General features: G+C 38.5%; 1 protein-coding gene across 4 annotated transcripts in view; it reads left to right on the top strand.

Moving 5' to 3' along the window:
* The window catches only part of CHCHD3 (coiled-coil-helix-coiled-coil-helix domain containing 3), a 271,596-nt gene that overhangs the window by 86,671 nt on the left and 164,752 nt on the right, over positions 1 to 20,173 (top strand). For all 4 annotated transcript variants that reach the window (XM_036091684.2, XM_036091683.2, XM_036091682.2 and 1 more), the window contains exon 4: positions 12,972 to 13,089. In XM_036091684.2, coding sequence (XP_035947577.1) covers positions 12,972 to 13,089 — 118 coding nt within the window. The remainder of the gene's footprint in view (positions 1 to 12,971; positions 13,090 to 20,173) is intronic.

Genomic DNA, 20,173 nt, shown 5'->3' with positions numbered 1-20,173 from the left:
TGTTTTTCTTTAGCATGATTTTATAGGGAATGCTAGAAATAAAACATCTGCCCAAGAATGAGTTTGTAGCTGGTGAATAGTGTCAGAGAGGCGTGCAGATTGGTTGCTGTTATCTAGGGAGAATGCACTGTGGAGCCGGCATGGTGGGTGCTGATGTTGTCTGTTGTACTCGGTGTGCAGACCCAGGTGACTTGTAACAGAAAGATGAGCTTGGGCTAAGGGACACGGCCCCTTCAGCTCTTGATATTTCTTTTGAGGTTACAGAGCAGTTGAGGTGAAAAATATAGGGGCATCTTTATTCACATGTGAGACTGATGAATATTCTTTTCTAAGGCCTGTGTTTAACCAGCTAATAATAACAATTGTGGATGTGCTCAATGATGTAAAATTTGATTCTTTTTTTTTTTTTTTTTTTTTAGATTTTATTTATTTATTTGAGAGAGAGAGAATGAGAGACAAAGAGCATGAGAGGGAGGAGGGTCAGAGGGAGAAGCAGACTCCCTGTCGAGCAGGGAGCCCGATGCGGGACTCGATCCCGGGACTCCAGGATCATGACCTGAGCCGAAGGCAGTCGCTTAACCAACTGAGCCACCCAGGTGCCCGTAAAATTTGATTCTTAAGAGGCTGTTTATCCTTTTGTTGTGGTGGATTTCCATTAGTTTTTTTGAGAACAGAATTGGTCTTGCAGCATATACTCCTTTGGTGGAGGGTGGGGGGGTTGTCTTTCTGCTTCACATACAACTTCATTAGGCTCTTCAGCTTTCCAAAGAGGATGTCACTGTTCTCTCAGGCTGACCTTTGTGGCAATTGGCTGCGCATTTCACCAGGATTATAGAATAGGTGCTTGCCATGGAATTTAATCTTGAACTTAGTACTGTGCAATATTTAATTAAAGCAGTGCTCTGCGATATAGGCATTCTATCTATTCCTTGATTCCCTAAGACTTGTCCTTCAATTATGCTTGATCAGTATTACCTGCAAAACTGGGCCATGCTGTTCTGTCCTTATGTGAAATTGCTCTTATTTGATTGTGTAGATGTTAATAGTTTTCACCATGCATATATTACGTGTTATATACATATGTGTATATATACATACATATATAAAATATACACATTATATGTATGAAGACTTAATAGTGTTTATAGTACAGGGGAGCTGTGTTATACCCCAAGGTTTCTTTTTAGGAAAATGCAGCTTATAGCGAAAAGGCGATATAGGGAGATTATTTCCATAAGAATTGATTTACAGTGCCCTGGATTGTTTCATCCAGCACTTTTAATCAGTTAACTCTGCCCTAAAATGCTTTAACAAACCCTTTAGCGTTAAAAAAGAATAAAAATACAAGAGAAATGTTAAAAGTGGAGAGGATTTTAGGGAGTTGGAGGCTTGAAAGCATCTAAAGCATCTCCACTGTCCTCCCATTTCAATTTCAGTCTCATTCCCAGCTGCCGCTGGTTAGAAGAGCATGTGACGGATGGGCGTGAGCCAGTAGGCTAGGTTTGGCAGAGCGCAAGGATCACCAGAATTGGCCCCCATCAGTCTGAGAATGCTTCTCGGAGAACTTTTTGGTTTCCATGTCCCTGTCAGCTGGTTTGGGAGAGAGATGGAAACAGAGAGACTTTCTCCTGGTTGCCTTGACAGGGGGCTGAAAACTTCTCAGCTGGTGATCTACCACTGGGCCCCAGGGCGGAGACTGCCCAGTCTCCCACCTTGGAACAGGTACGTCTGCTGAACACAGCCCAGCAGCTGGGCCTATGCCCTGGTGAGTGGGCAGATGAAAAGAAGGCACTTGCTGGACACTGCAGCCAGACGGAAAGACAAATGAGAGGAGCACTCAGAGAACGTGCTTCCAGCAAGAACTGTTGGAATATTTCAATGGTGCTTTTGATGTTTGTGGCATTGGCAACTATTGCCACTTGATTGTAAGATAGCATTGATTTTAAGGTGCATCTTGATTTTATAGGTATTGAAGGATGGGGAAGATAACTCCATGCACGTTATAATTGATGAAAGGGACTAAACTGTAGATGGAGATAAATGGAAGAGATAGAAGAGCAATGGTAATTAAATGGTATGAAACATTTCCCTGAGCTGAAGACAGGCTGGAGTCTGCACATTGAAGGGCCTCTCTGTTTAGGAGGGTTGATGAGAGCAGATGCACACCGACTCATAGACGCTAAAATTTTTCAACTCTAGGGATAAAGAGAAAATCCTATAAGCTTCCTGACAGAAGGAACCACTAATTTGTAAAGGAAATGGGATCAGTCTGGTTTAGGTTTTTCTTCCGCCAACCTGTAAGCTAGAAGGTGGAATGACTCTTGGCATTCCTGAGAAAAAAAGGCTGAAACTCCTGAATTCTGTATTGAGCTCTCATTTACCTGTCAGGTGAAAAAAGGACCTATGGGCATGCGAGGATTTTGAGAATTTATTATTCTGGAAATATTATTCTGGCTAGCAGCCGGAATCCATTGAGGAGACAAAACTCATCAGTTGCTTTTACAGAGAGAATTTAACATAAGAATTGTTATTGAACAATTTAAGAGCTGAAAAGACAGGAAAAAACCCACAACACAGAAGAGCCCTAAGGCAGTGCTGTTTACATAGATGGCTCACGTTATATTTCTGTTAATTAAAATTGGTCTAGTAATCGGGTCAAAAAAAGTACAAAGAAATAGGTGAAAATAATTCTAAGATATATTATTTCCCCCAGTATATCCAAAATATCATCATTTTTTTAAAAAAGATTTTATTTATTTATTTGACAGAGAGAGAGAGACAGCGAGAGAGGGAACAGAAGCAGCGGGAGTGGGAGAGGGAGAAGCAGGCTTCCCGCCGAGCAGGGCGCCCGATGCGGGGCTTGATCCCAGGACCCTGGGATCATGACCTGAGCTGAAGGCAGACGCTTAACTGGCTGAGCCACCCAGGCGCCCGCAAAATATCATCATTTTAACATTGAATTTATTAATGATATATACCACCTTCTTGTTTTCATATTAAGTATTAAAAAAACCAAGTGTGCCCTTTATACTGACAGCACGTCTCAGTTTGCAATAGCTACATTTCTGTGGCTCTTACTGACTGTATTGGACAGTGCAGCTTGCAGGTGCCCCAGAGGTAGCTCTGGCGGGAAGCAGTGGCAGTTGATAAAACATTGAACCTGCAGGAGGGGTTTTGTGGACTGCTGTTCAGCCTCAGAGGAGGCAGTGCCTCCTGGCTGGTGTCCCTGCTGTCTGTCTCTGAGCTTGGAGGAGAGGCCAGTGTGTCTGGGACTCAAATTTTGAGGAACATCCTGGTAGGTAGGGCTGGCGTCTCCAGAGTGGGGTGCAGTGAGGTTGATTTTGCAAGTTTGGGCAAACTGGATTAAATAGTGAGGCCTGAGTGATGCTGAAAAGTGTAGACACCAAACAGGTGAGTGCCTTTTTTTCTCTCCCCAGCCTTGCAGTCTCCCTCTGTCACCCTTTATTGACAGAGCCCAAGAGGGACCCAACTGCAGAGCAGAAGTGTGGTTTCGAGACTCCCAGCTCTCATGTCACAAAAGCAGAGGATAGGAGAGGGGTGTGAAGCTGAGAGTCATCGAGAAATATTTGATGTCATAGACCATCTTAGGAAAATATTTAAAAAGAGAATTCTAACCAAATTACAAATTCATTACAACAGATCTCAATATAGGGAAAGGTGGAGAGGAGAGGAAGCACCCATGAGCAGCGGTCTTTGCTGTGTGCCTGAATGGTAGACAGGAACGTCTAATAAAGGTACTATTCATATGGATTCTTGAAATTGGGGAGAAATCCTTGAAGAGAAAGCCCAAGAATTGTGTTAATTTGATAGCACCGAACTCTTAGCTAAGAGTTGGGTTGTGGGGAAAAGTCAGTGTATTCAAATGATTTCATCTTACTGAATTTGCATAGAGTAATGGTTGAGAAAATAGTAGGAATTGTGTTTTTAAACAATAGCAGGGGGAATATGTGTCTCTTAGGGGAAATGAATGACCACTAATGGCATAGAAAAATACATTGTAGATCTTTTTGAGAGGGGAAGAGAATATATATTAACTTGATATAACTGGGAAAATAAGGAAGGGGGGGAAAAGATAACAAAGTAAAATTAATAGTAAACATAATATAAAATGGAAGAAATAAAGGTAAGTGTATTAGTTATTATACTCTTAATAATTGTGGCTGGCCACATTGTCCATTTAAACATCAAGGCTGCCAGATTATGTTAACACACAGACACACCCACCCACCCAGGAGCTATGTAGTATATGACGGACACTTAAAGTAATCTGTTTTAACCTTAATAAATGAAGGTTGTTAAAAGTTAATGGGTTGGCAAAACTATACCAAACAAACAAAATATGAGAAAAGGTACAATTAAGGATTATAAGGACTAACCAGAATAAAGAAACACGATTATATAATGATAACAAGCACAGCTTACAAAAACAACACTCATTAACCTTTATGTGTCAATCAAATTAGCAGCTTGGTATATGAATCAAAACCAGTTCGAAATTCAAAGACTACTTGATTTGAAATAGAAAAATAAAGGACTTTGTGTAATCATTCTTTCCTTAAAAATATTTACTCTGGGCTTGACGGAGGCATCCGCTAAGCTCTAACATTAAAGCATCTCCCATAAAAGAGGTGCATTGAGTTGGCGGTGTGTGTATCTGTACATTGCAGAAGCATAATGCCGGTGGAGGGTGAGAGGTTGTAGTTTGGTTCAAGCTTGAAAGTTCTTTGAAATAGAAAACAAGTATTGATTCTTTTTCCTCTGCAAGTCTTAGAATGGAGAATGGTAATGTCTCTCTGGCCAAAAGTTTCCCCAGACTTACCAACCTGACAAGGACATAATTTCAAAAATGTGTGTCCTAGTAAGGTGTGCTTTTATGAAGAAGAAGCATAAATGCAAAAATCAGTGTAAAAGACTTGATGCCTGTTTCGTATTCTTAAGGATAGGGAGATGCTGTCAGTTTTTCATAGCTGAGCCCTCTTTACAAGAGCCTCCCCCTGTATCTTAGGTCACTGAACCAGGGAGGTCTTCAGGAGGAAGGCAGCTCACATTGTCACATGTCCCCGGCTCAAGCTGTGTCCCATATGGGCTGATGAGAGGGATTTGCTCTAGCGATGCCTGCATTTGTCTCCTCATCCCCTTCCCCTCAGCCGACTCTGTGGTTGTCCTCCTCTAGCATCTTAGTACATAAACACCTGCAGTACCCTCAAAAGGAATGTTGGGGGGGCGGGGTGTACGTTTCTAGACAAGTAACAACTTTCTAAACAAGTAACAGAGCTATAGATACTTTCTAGACTTGTAACAGGTCATGCAAGGTCATTTCCTCCTCCTCCTTCTATCAAACAGTTGGTTTTCAAGCCTTACTGATACCCACAATTTAATGGTGTCTCTACCTCCCTACTCTGACCATTGTCCAGTTGTATTTTGAATATTGTGATTATTGATGTATTCTTTAAAATAAGAAGTTGATTATTTTGGTTTAAGATGCCTCTACATATTCAGCTTAAGCTAGATAAAGAAGTGGCTTTAGGTCCTTCTAGGAGAGGGAAGGCAGAGGTGCTTCAGGGTGTCCTGTAAGTTCCTCCTAGGGAGTTTAATTGTGAATTTCCAAGGGACAGGGAGGTGCATGAACCATGGATATGGTGACAATAACTTGAGAATAAAATCAGAATTCCTAAAAAAAAAAAAAAAAAATCAGAATTCTTTTCAAATATAAATGTATTTTCCACTGCAGTAGGAGAATGTATTTGGTAAGAAAATGGTATCAGAAAACTAGGACAGGTAGAACTTTTTCCCTAAGTGAGAATTGAAATAGGGATTCTAGGTACGAAATAATATGTGATATGGGATGGGAGGCAATCATCTGGGGGTGGGAGGTGGGCGGATGAAAACCGGTTAGGATTATGGCTATGGGTAATCCCCAATAAAAGTTGTGGGCTTCCAGTTATGGGCTGAGTTTTCCCTCCAGCATCATTTTGAAGCTATGCAGGAAAATGTCCAGACTATGACTAAATTTTAATGTAAGCTAAAATCACTTTTTAAAAAATGTTTTTGTGCAAAGGAAGGAAACCTTGATTGTTAAATTCTAAATGTCATTTTAAATGATATTTATGTAGAAATATAGATGACAAAAATATATGTCCTCTCAGTTATATTCAGAGCCGGGTCATAATGCTGGTTAAATAATACTGATTTACTATATGGTTTTCTAGATTGCAGTCCTTCAATTTTCCAAGACAGTGCCATTTATTGCTAAATTACCATTATATAAAGAATACCTATGTTCTGTAATATTAAACTACGCTCATACTCTGTATTCATTCTTTCAAAAATATTTATTGAATGCCTGCCAAGAGCCAGGCACGATTTCACTTACATATGCTTTGGTTTTACATAACTTCTCTCTGTCTCCATTTCCTAATACAAAATATAATAGTCGATTCCATAGGATTGTTGTGAGTTACACCTGACAAGCACCTAGACCTGTGCCTGGCCCAAAGGTCAGCATTATTAAATACTGACTCTTTATCTCTTGTACATAGAGATATTACATATAGATACATATAAATGTTACATATAACACATAGCTATTATACATGACTGTAATGTGGCTATATTAATGTACCTTCATCTTTATGTGTGTATTTTGGAACTTCAATGCACAAACATTCCTTCCAGTATTTGAAATAATTTGAGGAGAGAAGTATTAAGCTTGCTGTGTACTTTTATTTTTATAAAGTCTTACTAATAAAAAGTTGTATACTTGTTCCATCATTATTTTTAATAGTCTAATAATTAGTTTGTTGAATTACCCAGCTCAGCTTTTCTGTTTAAAAAATGAATAGTAAACAGTATTTTGAATGCTGGTTCAGCATGTTCTGACAAAGTATGATGCATTAAAATAAAATTCATCATTAGCATTAGAATTGACCTTTGAGGTTGTAGTCACTCATTTTTCTCTTCCAGTGTTTGAAACAGTCTTTCTAAGTGCATTGCAATAATTTGCAGATATTGTCTGTGTAAAACGGTCACAATTCAGTTGTAAATAAATCATTTCATCAAGTCACTTTATCTCTAACAATCTTCATTTCCCATTCTCACCCATTATCTGAGGTTCTTGTCATCTTTCCTCAGTAATATAATGGCTTTATACATTAAATTATAAAGTAATTTTCTAAGCTAGAATTGTATAGAATTACTTACGTGTCAACCTATATGAAGATAAATCTGAGTGTTTGTGAATAGCTACTTGAGCAGTGTCCAGGTTCAGAGAAACAGGGCACCTGAAAGCCAAACCACTTTTGGGAAAGGGCTGGTAATAATTTTGACTTTGGCAAACTCTGACTTGATATAGTGGAAACAAATAAAAAATGAGCTTTAAAAAAAATAATTACGAATAATATCAGATTTACAGACTATCCTTATATGACCACAAAGGTGAGTGATGTAACGGGATCTAATTCCTGTTAGAGGGGTTCACTCTTTAGGAGGTTTAAGAAGCAGAGCTTTGGAAATCAGATCAGGTCATTTTATGTCTCCCATGTGCTTTTGCACATCTCAGTCTTTCTCCAGTGAAAGAGGGGGGATAGTAATGCCTCCTTCATGGAGGATAATGAGGTTGACTACATAAAAAATGCATAGCTAAAGCTATCTTTAAAACGCCCTTCCCACTTTCTTGAAATCTTTAGGTTCTTTGGAATAAAATAATACTGGCTGGTTTTTATACAGAAACGGAAACATGTAGGACTGGATTTTAGATATCTATGAAAGCTGAATGTATATGAGGTTTTTTTTTTTTTCCCATTTAAAAGGACATGTTGTAATAATATTCATTATAGGAGATTTGGCTGGTTTTTAGAAATTCATTTTGCTGGTGTATCTTAAATCTCTCACCTGATTGAGAATATACTGAGAAAAACAGCTAAGTTGCTAGGGCTTGAGGTATAAGGGCAGAGCTGCCTGGTATTTGTTTCATTAAGCTTAGGCAAGCTATCCAATTACTTAATGCAAATAAGAAAAGTTTACACTAAACTCCTACTTCTTTGCTTAAAACTCTAGAGAATTTAAATGAGGAGAGATATGTATTTAAAAGAAGGAGATTTAAATGAAACTTAAATCAGGGGCTTAATGTAGAATAATATTAGACCAGGAGATCTGAAATAATAAGTGGGGGATGCCAATAAATAAAAAAGGGAATGTATTCTCCAAGATACTTGGTTTGTTTAGTTTTATTTCGAGATAATTCTTAAAGCTTTGGAAACCCTAGTTATTAATTAAAGACCCGTTTTATCTCATGCCTCCTTTTCACCTAAAAGGGACCTTCAAAGAAGTAAAGTGCTGCCTTCTATTGTCAATGAGCACTTCACTTGCTTACCTTGCGGAGTGTTTACAAAACAACCCAGCTCTGATATGTGGCTCCACCATTGGGCCAGTAGCACTCAGGCCCAGAAAGCTGGGTCATCTCATTTGGCTCAAAGTAAGAGAAAAATGAGATGATCTTACAGCCATCTACCTTTCATAGATGGCCATTGAGTAGAATAGCTCGATGGAATAATCAAAGCATGGGCCCTGGAGAGAAAGCTCTGAAAAGAATTGGGAGCTTCTGAGAATTCTGAGAATTGGGAGCAGTTTTTCTTTGCAAAGCATTTGGAAAGTGATCTAAATGGATCAGTGAAAGAGGAAACTTAATTAGAAGAAATGAATTGCTGTAAATGAATTTTGTGGAGGAGAGATTTGGGTAAATTAGGAATACAACAGTTTAGAAATTTTTCATCTGTTGTTTTTACTTCTGAAGTAAAAAGGAAACTTCATTTAGTGCTACCATCTATCTGAAACTCTGCCCTCCAGAATAATATGAAAGGAAGCACAACTTCTAAAATTTTTTTTCCTAAAATAGCGAAGGCAGTTTTAAGCTTCAGGAACCCTTCCAAGCCTTGCCCTAATTTTTACTGATAATTGTGTGTGTGTGTTTGTGTGTGTATATGTGTGTTAACAGTGTTCCCTCAGTGACTCTAGGTGTCTCAGCCTTTGGTGTCTGAAACAGGCACACACAGAGCTCTAAAGAAAAGCCTTTCTCGGTACCTCTGGAGCCCACTGATGTCTGCCCTAAAACACGTTCTCCTTCCCTAGGTTGCTCAGTTAATATCCTTTAGATTTCAATTCAGATACTGGCTCCCATCCATCTAGTTTCAGAGCAACGTCACTTACTTAAAAAAAAAAAAAAAAAGTGCATCAGAGTTTAAGCTTCATGAGGATAGGGACTGTGTCTCTTGTGCTCACCATTTTGTTTTCAGTAATCAGAATAATGTCTGGCACCCCGTAATTATATCTTGAATGAATTTGTGGATCCCCTTTGTTCTTACCTAGTTCATAGTTTTTATCAAGTAGTGGGAAAGTCCAAGGATGAGACTGGAAATGTAAATGCCCACTGAGTGAAAATGATAAAATTTGGAGATAGATTTGTTTCATTTATCTTCTGCCACCAACTTTCTCAAGAGTTTTTATGGGATGGAGAATAAAGTATTTTTTTTTTTTTTTTTTTTTTTAAGATTTAATTTATTTATTTGAGACAGAATGAGAGAGAGAGAGCACATGAGAGGGGGGAGGGTCAGAGGGAGAAGCAGGCTCCCTGCCAAGCAGGGAGCCCGATGCGGGACTCGATCCAGGGACTCCAGGATCATGACCTGAGCTGAAGGCAGTCGCTTAACCAACTGAGCCACCCAGGCGCCCCGAGAATAAAGTATTTAATGTATGTTGTTTGTAAAACTTTTACCTGCAAGGGACTTTAAAATTACATGGTTCAACCATCATATTTTAAAGCTGAGAAAACAGGTTTGTTAGATTGCACAGCTAGGTTGCTGATAGGTAATAAGAATTTATTACCTACCACATATGTATACACACACACGCACATATATATGTAAGGATATATATGTGTGTGTGTATATATATATATATTTAGGCAAATGGGAAAGAAACGAAGGAGCATATGAAGGGATAGGTCTGCAGGTCATTGTCAGTTTTTGATTTTGGAAGTCCATGAAGATAATAAAAATAAAGTAGAGCTTCTTATTGGTGAAAACTTGGAAAAAAAGATGGAGAAGACAAAACATATATAGTCATGGTGTATTTAGTGAACTTGGAGATTTTCTTCTTCTTTTCAGAAAACTACCGCTTTTTCTGTATTCCTGACCCCATAGTGGGTACTGTTGTTATTACTACTACTTCATCTAACAGTGTTGAGTGCTTTATGCTAAGTGCTTTGTGTATATAGAACCCTGTAAGGTAGGTATTATACTGGTTCATTTTACTCAGAATAGCAAGGCCCAGGGAGATTAACTCAAGTATTGACTCAGCTGGTATGTGCTAGAACCTTGATTTGGACCCAGGACTCCCAACTCCAAAGTTTGTGCATCTGTACCAGCTATTACAAACTGATAATTTTTATTTTTATTATAACACTGAAGGTTTTTGTGCTCAAGTTTTTGCTTCTTTTTCATTAACTTGCCAAAACTTCTAAAGTTGAGCCCCTTTTAACTCCATTTGTAATTAAAATTGATATCATATGCAAGTAAACTAAATTAGAAAAAATAAGTAGTTATTATTAGATAAACAATACTTTAAAATATGATATACCACATGTGGTAGATATGAGAAAATCTAGTTGTATAGCATTCATTTTATGTTGATGAACTAATAATGTGATTTTTGTAATAGTTGTATGTCTGTATGTAAAGTCCCCAGCACAGTGCTTGGCATATAGTAGGTGATCTATGCATGATAGTAATTTTTATTATTTTATTTTAGTTTCCACCTGACTTGTAACCTAGGTAATACCTTTTACTTGCAGGTGATATGCTAGTAAAATGCTTTAACTGCACCGTTTTGTAATCTGATATAGTAACCTCAGCAGTTACCAGCACACTATCCTTATGTGGACCACTTCATTTTTGTTGTTACTCTCCTTTTATAGATCTCCAGGATTTACGTGGGGAGAAGTATATTTTGCTAATTGAGGGCTGTGGCTCTCATTTTAGTATGCATTCGCATCACCTGGAGGGCTTATTAAAAGGCAGTTTGTGGGGCACTACCCCCACAGTTTCTAATTCAGTAGACTGGGTGGTGTCCGAGTGTTTGCATTTCTAACAGGTTCCCACGGACGCTGCTGCTGATTTATGTATACTTTTAGAACTGCTGCTCTGCAGAAATGACGAGACTTCTAATTATCAGTGTTCTTTTATGATTATGCATGTCCACTGAGTTACTGTATTGATAGCATTGATGCTGCTGAACTTACTGTGAAATAATATGGAGAAATTTGGTTTGTGTAAGTGTAATTATACTTACTGCTTAAGGAAAAGCTTCTAGAGGTTACTTTTGCATTAGAGAATTTCAAAGTGTAGGTTTTAATATTTTTCTGTTATTCATCTTTATTCAAGACATAAAAACACAGGTTCAGTTTTTTAGGAATATATTTCACAAGGTAATTTCTGATTTTATATATATATATATATATATATAAAGATTTATTTTTTTGAGAGAGAGAGAATGCAGGGAGGGGCAGAGGGGGAGAATCTTGAAGCAGACCCCCTCTGACCAGGGATCCCAACTCAGGACTTGATCCTAGGACCCATGAGATTATGACCTGAGAGTCAGATGCTCAACGGACTGAGCCACCTAGGCACTCCTCTGATTATATTTTTAATTATAATTGATTATAATGAAATTTGGTTGTAATTGATTTCTGAGAATTTCAGAGTATCTGGATGATGTGGCAATTTAAAAATAGTAACAAGTTTTTATTTTCTTTAGTTCTTTTCAAGAATCTTTTTAAAACTAAAATTTGATAGACTAGTATTGAATTCAATTTGGTGCTCATCATTCCCACTTACAAAGTAGATTTCACTCAGAATTTCACTTATACCAACATAGCAATTTTACCTTTTCTTTTTAAAGCATCGCTTGTACCTTTGGGGATATGGTATAGAGGGGTTATTCTCTCAAGAGATGAAAAGGCAATCAGAAAAATCTTTGTCCATAAGATTAGACTAAAATGTACTCTCATTCAGTGATTACTGAATGCCTTTATGTGCCAGGCATTATGGTGAAGATCGGTGCCAAAGTAATTTATCTTTTTCATGCACAGTGAGGGGTTTTAGTGGATTGTAACTTAATATGATGTAATTGTGTGATGAGGTTACTGATAAACCCAGTGCTGTCGGATGCTTCATTAAAAGAATTAGTATTGTGTACAGATCTTGGAGGTGAAGTTCCGCTGTCTTGTTTTGCTAGACTATGTCCACAGTGTTACATTTGGTCTGGGGCTAAGGGACAAATTGGAGTCATTCCAGAAGTGAGGATCCCTGCTGTTCAAAGGTCTGGCCATTTTTGCATATGAGGATTGCTGGAAAATGGGAGTAATTCATCTGGAGGGAAGACATCTTAATTATGTTTTTAGTTCCTTGCTGTAATATAAGATCCATGAGGACAGGGACCCGTCCTTCTTGTTCAGCACTTGTATCGTCAGTGCCTCGCCCAACAGCTGGTGTGTATGCAACAAACAGTTGAATGAGTCAGCGTTGAGGGGAAGATGATGGTTACTTTCAAATATTTGTCTTGTAGATGGCTTGTTAATTAGACTTACTGCTTGTATCGCCAGAGGACAAGCAGAGGCACCAGGGATGGAATTTTTAGGTGGGCACATTTCAGTTTTACATAAGAAGAACTTTGCAAAACTAGTTTAGCAGTCCTAACAATAACTTTTCAGGGATTTGAATTCTGCTATTTTAAATGCTTGGGTAGAGGTTGCATGGGGACTTACTAGAAAACATACCCGCTTTTAATAAATTATAGGTCAAGGTGATTTTGGCCATTTCTCTTCTTATTTATGTTTTTCATTAAATAATAATCAATAAAATAATTTTTTCTAAGTTAGTCCTTTCTTGTCTTTTTAGACTAAAGCAAGGCAAAGAACTGGACCGAGAGAGGGCTTTTGCTAATGAGCAGTTAACCAGAGCTATTCTTCGAGAGAGGATATCAAGTGAAGAAGAACGAGCCAAGGCAAAGCACCTGGTGAGCATTAAAGATTTAGTAGAAATGTCTTGTCTACAAGGAGATCTCTGATGTTTGGGAAAAGCTAAGCACTCCTTGCCAGCTTTTAGTATTGACAAAACGCATGTTCTTTCTCTTTGCTTAGATTTTCTTGGTTTTTGCCTTTTACAAGTTGTTGACAGTTTGCTGATATTAACTGTGAAGGACTTTTTAAGGCAGGTAACTTGAGAATTATTAGTAAAGATCAACGGGGAGACAGTGGCATGTGCATTTGCCTGAAGGGATATTGCTTGTTTGCTCTCCCCGCCCCCCTTGATTTTGATTTCATTGTATTTGAAACCTCTGGGGCAGGCAGCCTATCCTGTTTCTCTCTCTGCATGCAACCACCAGATGTTAGTCTGGGAAGTCTCTGGCAAAGGTGAGTAAGGTTTGATCAATCACTTTCTGTGCTTTAGAAAGGGAAAAATGCAGAGCAAAGGCTTTCAGGAACAATCTTTTTAAAGAAAGGGAATCCTTTTTTTTAAAAGAGCTATTTAAAAAAATGTTAAAAGCAAAGATTACATAAACATGTTTAAAAATGATTATTAATAGAAGGGAGAAAATTTAAAAGGCACCCACAGATCTGTCATTCTTACATAACCATGATTTACATTGGGATGTGTTTCCTCTTGAAATGTTTATTCCTAGGTCTGTTACATACTTAGAATATATAAGAATTTGTATATGTAAGAATATATAAGAATTTGGACAATACTGCATATAGCATTTAACATCGTGAACATTTTCTTTTTTTTTTTTTTTTAAAGATTTTATTTATTCATTTGACAGAGAGAGAGATAGCGAGAGCAGGAACACAAGTGGGGGAGTGGGAGAGAGAGAAGCAGGCTTCCTGCGGAGCAGGGAGCCTGATGTGGGACTCGATCCCAGGACCCTGGGATCATGACCTGAGCCGAAGGCAGACGCTTAACGACTGAGCCACCCAGGCGCCCCATGAACATTTTCTTATATCAGTGAATATTCTTCTGAAATGTAGTTTTTAATGGCTGAATAAGGTTCTGTCTTCTTTGTGCATCATAACTTCTCAAACGATTTTCCATTGTTAGGTAAAAGTGGGGCTGCTCTGGTTGAAGCCTGGGGTCCTGACTGCTTACCTCCTACTTCAGCCTTCTAGAAACCCACGTGTAACTTCTCAGAACCGTTAGTGTTCATTGGAGTTTAGTTGGGAACTCAGTGGAGAGGTAAAATGAGACTATGTAATGGAGAACTTTGAATGGAGGACTGAGGGTGATGTCCCTAGCTCAGCAGGCAATTGAGAATTGTTTAAAAATTGATAAGAAAAGGGTCAATTTATATTCTCTCGTAGTTTTTTCCCTTGGTCCTTTCTTGGAGAGGTCATGTGCCATTAGAGAAAATAAAAGGAAGCCTGTGTGTAGTGAATCCATTTCTCCAAAGACTAATCCAGGGTCCAGCTGAATGGGTGGACAGTGAAGCCAGAACAAAAGTGATGGATCAAGAAAGAAATGTCCAGAGACGGGCTGTTTTGAAGGTCTCTTCTTTCTTGATTCTGGGACTATAGGATATAGATGGCAAATTACAGTATCTTCCAGATTTTAGTCCCTATCATATTAGCCAAATAGAGCCCTCGTAGCACTTAGGGAATAAAAGTAGAATTTATACAATAGGATTATAGTTGATCTGTTTTGGCTTGAGTGTTCTTAGACATTTGAGTGGTAGTTCATGGCCAAAGCACCATGGCTGCCCACAGTAATTTAGGTACCTGATGATTCCCAACTTACTTACAAGGTTAACCCCCTGTATTGTTATTATTCATTATAGAAGGCATGCATATTCATTGGGTAAAACTCAGAAAGTAAATAGAAAAAATACTAAGATCACTTAAGTTACCACTATCCGGAGATAATTACTGTTAACATTCTGGTTTATTATTTTTATATTCCTTTCCACATTCCACTAAGTCTGTATAAAACATTTATATTAATATGTTTATATGTATTTCCCCAAACAGGTGATAGTATACATAGTCTCATGTAACTCTTACAATAACTTGCATATTAAAAGAAAATTAGACTATAGGGTAAAGATCTTTTTCTATTAATAAATATGTTTGCATGATCACTTTTAATGATTGAATGTATTTCACTGAATTTTCTCCAAATGAGATAATACAGGGATAGTATAGAAAATATAAAAATTACTAAGGAACCACCTCATAATCATTAGTATGGCTACTATCAGAAAAATAGACAATAACAAGTATTGGCAAGGATGTAGTTGGTGGGAATATAAAATGGCACAGCCACTATGGAAACCATTATGGTGGTTTCTCAAAAAAACTACAAATAGAATTACCATGTGATTCAGCCATCCCACTTCTGGATATTTATCCAAAAGATTTGAAAGCAGAGTCTCAAAGAGATATTTGTATGCCCATGTTCATAGCAGCATAATTCACAATAGCCAAAAGGTGGAAGCAACCCAAGTGTTTATCAGCAGATGAATGCATAAGCAAAATGCGCTATATACTTACAATGGAACGTTATTCAGCCTTAAAAAAGAAGGAAATTCTGACACATGCTACCACGTAGATGAACCTTGAAGACATTGTGGTAGGTGAAATAATCTAGTCACAAAAAGACATACTGTAAGATTCCACTTAGATGAAGTATCTAGAGTAGTCAGATCTATAGAGACAGAACGCGGAAGGGTGGTTGCCCTGGGCTGTGGGGAGGGAGAAATGGAGCACTTCTTAATGGGTTTGGAGTTTCAGTTTTGCAAGATGAAAACAGTTCTGGAGATTGGTTGTATAACAGTGTTAATGTACTTTTTCTGAACTTTTCACTTCTAAATGGTTAAGATGGCAAATTTTCTGGTTTGTGTATTTTGCCATAATTAAAGATTAGAAAAAATTCTAAGGAAATAAGCATTCCTGCACGTGTAATATTTAGAGGGTATAAACGTTCATTCTTTCTCTTCCCCCTTACATGTACAGTCCAGGTTTCCAGATTCCACATCCTCCCACCTTATAAAACATGCGGTGTGGACTGTGATTTAAGTCTAATGTTGTCCCTCAGCCCCTTGATCCTAAGCTGGGGAAGCGGGCATCCCCAGAACCCATGATTCATGTGAGAGTCACCCTGAGAACGTCAGCATGTTTCTGCTGTGAGGCTGGGCCCTCACTGCTGCCATTCTTAACCCTAATATGTGGGACTGTTTGAGTGATGGTCAGACATTGATTTGTTCCTCTTTGTTTAGAACCCAAATGTCGCAGCCTGTAAGAAAGTAGAGGTTGGGGTTCACACGTTGGAAGGAATTGGAAAGCTCCCTTTCAGGAGAACTAGGAAAAAAGAAACAAAACTGATGTGATATTGGTATTGTGAAATAAAACTAAGTCCTCCCCAGTCCCCATTTTCCTCCGCCCACTGACAGTTGACATTTAGATTGCTTTCTCCGTGCCTGGGAGTCCAGGCTTCTCGTCCCACAGTTGTAGCAGCTAGCTTTACAGAGGCTCTTTGAAGGGCAAAGTCACGGGAGTCCTGTTGCTGAAGTTTCAAAATAGAATCAGTTCGGACTTCCCCTCAGGAAGAATTGCTTTAGCTGGAGAAGCTGTAAGTGCTGCTCTAGATTTGAGAAGACCAAAGCAGCCCCTCACCCTACTTCTCACTCACTGGAATGATAATTTTAGCCCGCTGATTTTGCCCAGAAGTCCCAGAGAGGCAATTCACTGATAATCTTACCTACACGGAAATGCTAAATGGAATTCACATTAAAGGAATGCTTCCTAGGAACAGGAAAGCACCTCCATAGGAATGAAGATTACATAAAAGGACAGCACCAGGCAACCTATAAAGTTCGTGCAACTTGACATTCTGTGAATCCTTAAGATCTCGTACATATAAATCTAACATTTGCTGTGTCATTGATTTAAAAAAAATTAAAGAGTTGGGAGTTGTGTCTTTTTTAACTTTGCAGTTGCATTTGATTTCTTTTTAAAATGCTGATTAAAATTTTGATATACTCTTCTTTTGTCTTAATTAAATTTTGCTGATTTGACATTAGTCATTTTTTGTTGTCACCACAGAACTGTTGTATTTTCTTTTTCCTTTTTTTAAACTTTTTAAAATATTTTATTTATTTGTCAGAGCATGCGAGAGAGAGCCCAACCAGGGGGAGCAGCAGGCAGAGAGAGAAGCAGGCTCCCTGCTGGGCAAGGAGCCCAATGCGGAACTTGATCCCAGGACCCTGGGATCATGACCTGAGCCGAAGGCAGATGCTTAACTGACTGAGCCACCCAGGCGTCCCTCTTTTTTCTTTTTTAACCTCAACTTTAAAAGAACCTGCATTTACTTAAGGAAATATTTAAATATTTATACATTTTATTGTGAAATAGTTTCCTTCACCCATTGGACAATGTTTTAGTGAGTGCTTACTGTATGGGAAACACTGGGCTGGATACCAAGGATATATAAATAAATAAGACAAACTTCTGTCCTTAAGAAATTCAGTCAGTTAAGCCCCCGACTCTTGGTTTCAGCTTGGGTCATGATCTCAGGGTCCTGAGATCGAGCTCTGCTTTGGGCTCTGTGCTCACTGTGGAGTCTGCTTGAGATTCTCTCTCTTCCTCTTACTCCGCCCCTCCCCCTGCTCTCTCTCTCTCTCTCAAATAAAGAAAGAAAGAAGGAAAGAAATTCACAGTATAATGTGGGAGACTGATATATTTAAAAATAATGTTGAGAAGGGCTAACTCTGTTATAGAGCCATGGCACTTATATTCTTGTGAGAATTCTCACTTTTGGGAAAACAGGGACTTTCTTTTAACTCATTGTTATATGTGCATTTGTTTGTTCAACACGTATTTGAGTACCCAGTATATACCAGTTCCTAGCAAAGGGGAATTAGTTAATACTTGTTGATTGAATAAATGAAGAATTGAATCTATTCAGGCCCTGAAAATGGAAGAGGAAGTGGGAAAGAATAGAAAAGATTTCTCAGGGCAGTGGTGCCCAAGCTGAGTCTTGAGGTGTGAGCAGGAATTGCACATATGGTTGAGGAGTAGGGATGGTCCAGCCTTCAATATTGCAGGTTAAAACATAGAGGCACGGGGACAATGGGACACTACCAGGAATTGCTGAGTGAGAAGTCCAGGGCAAGGAATGTTGAGGGGTGAGGCAGAAGAAGTTGGCAGGGCTAAGATCATGAGTTCTATGTGTGCAATCCAAAGAACCCTGGACTGGATACATGGAAGGGTTTTGAAGGGGAGAAATGAAATGGTTAGATGGGCATTTTGATTTCTCACTCTAGTGAAGTGTGAAGGATAGAATAGAAGAGGAAGTGAATGGAAATGGACAAGTTAGCAGTCTTCACATTAATCCAAGAGAGAACAAGTGGTACTTGAATTAGGACAGTGCTAGTGGGGATGAAGAGAAAAGAGGAGATGTAAGAGATACTTAGGTGATAGTATTATTAGGATTTTAGATTTGAATGGTTGAAAGAAGTGTGAAGGGTAGCCACAAGCTTTCTGTTATTAGAAACCCTCTTATTTTAAATAGAAAAACTAGCAATCAATTAAAAACATTCTGGGTTAAGTGTATATTGTGAAGTGTGACTTCAGAATCTTCCCAGTTCTGGCCTCAGATACTGCACAAATTATTTTGTTTGAATTTAAATGAGATCATTAGATCATTATGTATTTTGGTCCCTTTCCACATTCCCCTCCTTCGCAAATTTATTAAACACCTAGTATGTGCTAGGTGCTGTTAGTTGCTGGAGATGCAAAGAGGTACTGTATCTGGTTGCTTTTCCTCGAAGGGTCTCCTATCAAGTGTCTCCTACCAAATGTAGGGTTTGTGGGAAGGTCATTCTTACCTTGAACTTTTTTTCTACTTATATCCTATTTCTTTGAATCTGTAAAACCTCATAGTGTTTAGAAAAAATAACTAAAAAAAATAGGGTAGGTGAAAATGCATAAATTTAGTTTTTCAAAATTTAAGTGACTGTTTCACCGAAATGTCACTTTTTATCCCCAGTTTCCTTTTTGTCTGAAATGCACCAGTGAAGCAATCAAGAAGAAGAATTGATTAATTTTGTGCTGTGTGCTTTTCAGTTCTGTGTTTTGTTTGTGCTTCAAACTGTGACAGTTGAAATTTCATGGTAAAAGAGAGAAAGGTTTTGAAATTTGGGGTATGGAGGAAAAATGACTAAATTAAAAGAAGTAGATAAGAATACCACTGCTGCCCAAATATAAGTGAGGTTCTGGCCAAGGGCAAAGGATGCAATTGGGGTTGTCATTTTGAAATGGTCAACGTGGTTCTTGCTCAAAAATTCTCCATAAAAGAACAGTAAGACCCATCACTTGGGGCTTTCAGTGTCACTAAAATTAACCAGGTGAGTCAAGCTGCAATGGAGCAGCAGTCCTTCTGGGGTCTTTTAGTGGGCACTTCAGCATACTTTAAAAAAACTGTTGCAGGTTTTTGGGTGCAATTTAGCACTTTGATTATAATCTCTACTAATGTGCTGCCTCTGGTTATATAAACCGTGTGCTGGTTTTCTTGCAAAAGACACCAAGCCCCAAATGTTTTGACATGCCTGGTGTATTAATTTGCTTTTAATGCCAAAAATGAAGTTAGTGATTTTGTGCTTTTGCTTTTGAAGACTATTTAAATGTAGAATTTCTACTTTATGTTTGGGGGATCTAAGCTATGTAGGTATAAGATACTTTCCTCAGTGTTATTGGTAAGAGTGGGACCTGGGATCCATCTACAGGACTCATTCTTTCCCTCAAGACTGGTGGGAGCAGAGTGCACGGCATCACTCCTGTGTGTTTGGATTCAGCAGGCCATTATAGTTTACAGGACAAAGCATTCAGATGCCATGTCGTCTCTGTGTTCTTTGTTATGATGTATGGTCCTTCCTTCCTGTGTGTGTTAAAGCAGTATTAGTATTGTCAGCAGGAGGGCACATAGCCCTATGAAGAGATTGTTAATGAAATATCCGTTGGAAAGGAGGATGGCTTCAGGTGTGTTTGTTTGCTCCTGCAGTGGAAAAGGAAAAGCATGTTTTGTCTCAGCGTAGCCATTATGTTAAGAGC

Source organism: Halichoerus grypus, chromosome 12 (genome assembly GCF_964656455.1).
Source record: "Halichoerus grypus chromosome 12, mHalGry1.hap1.1, whole genome shotgun sequence".
In the NCBI taxonomy this organism is placed as follows: Eukaryota; Metazoa; Chordata; class Mammalia; order Carnivora; family Phocidae; genus Halichoerus; species Halichoerus grypus.
This window is presented reverse-complemented; position numbering and strand designations above follow the sequence as displayed.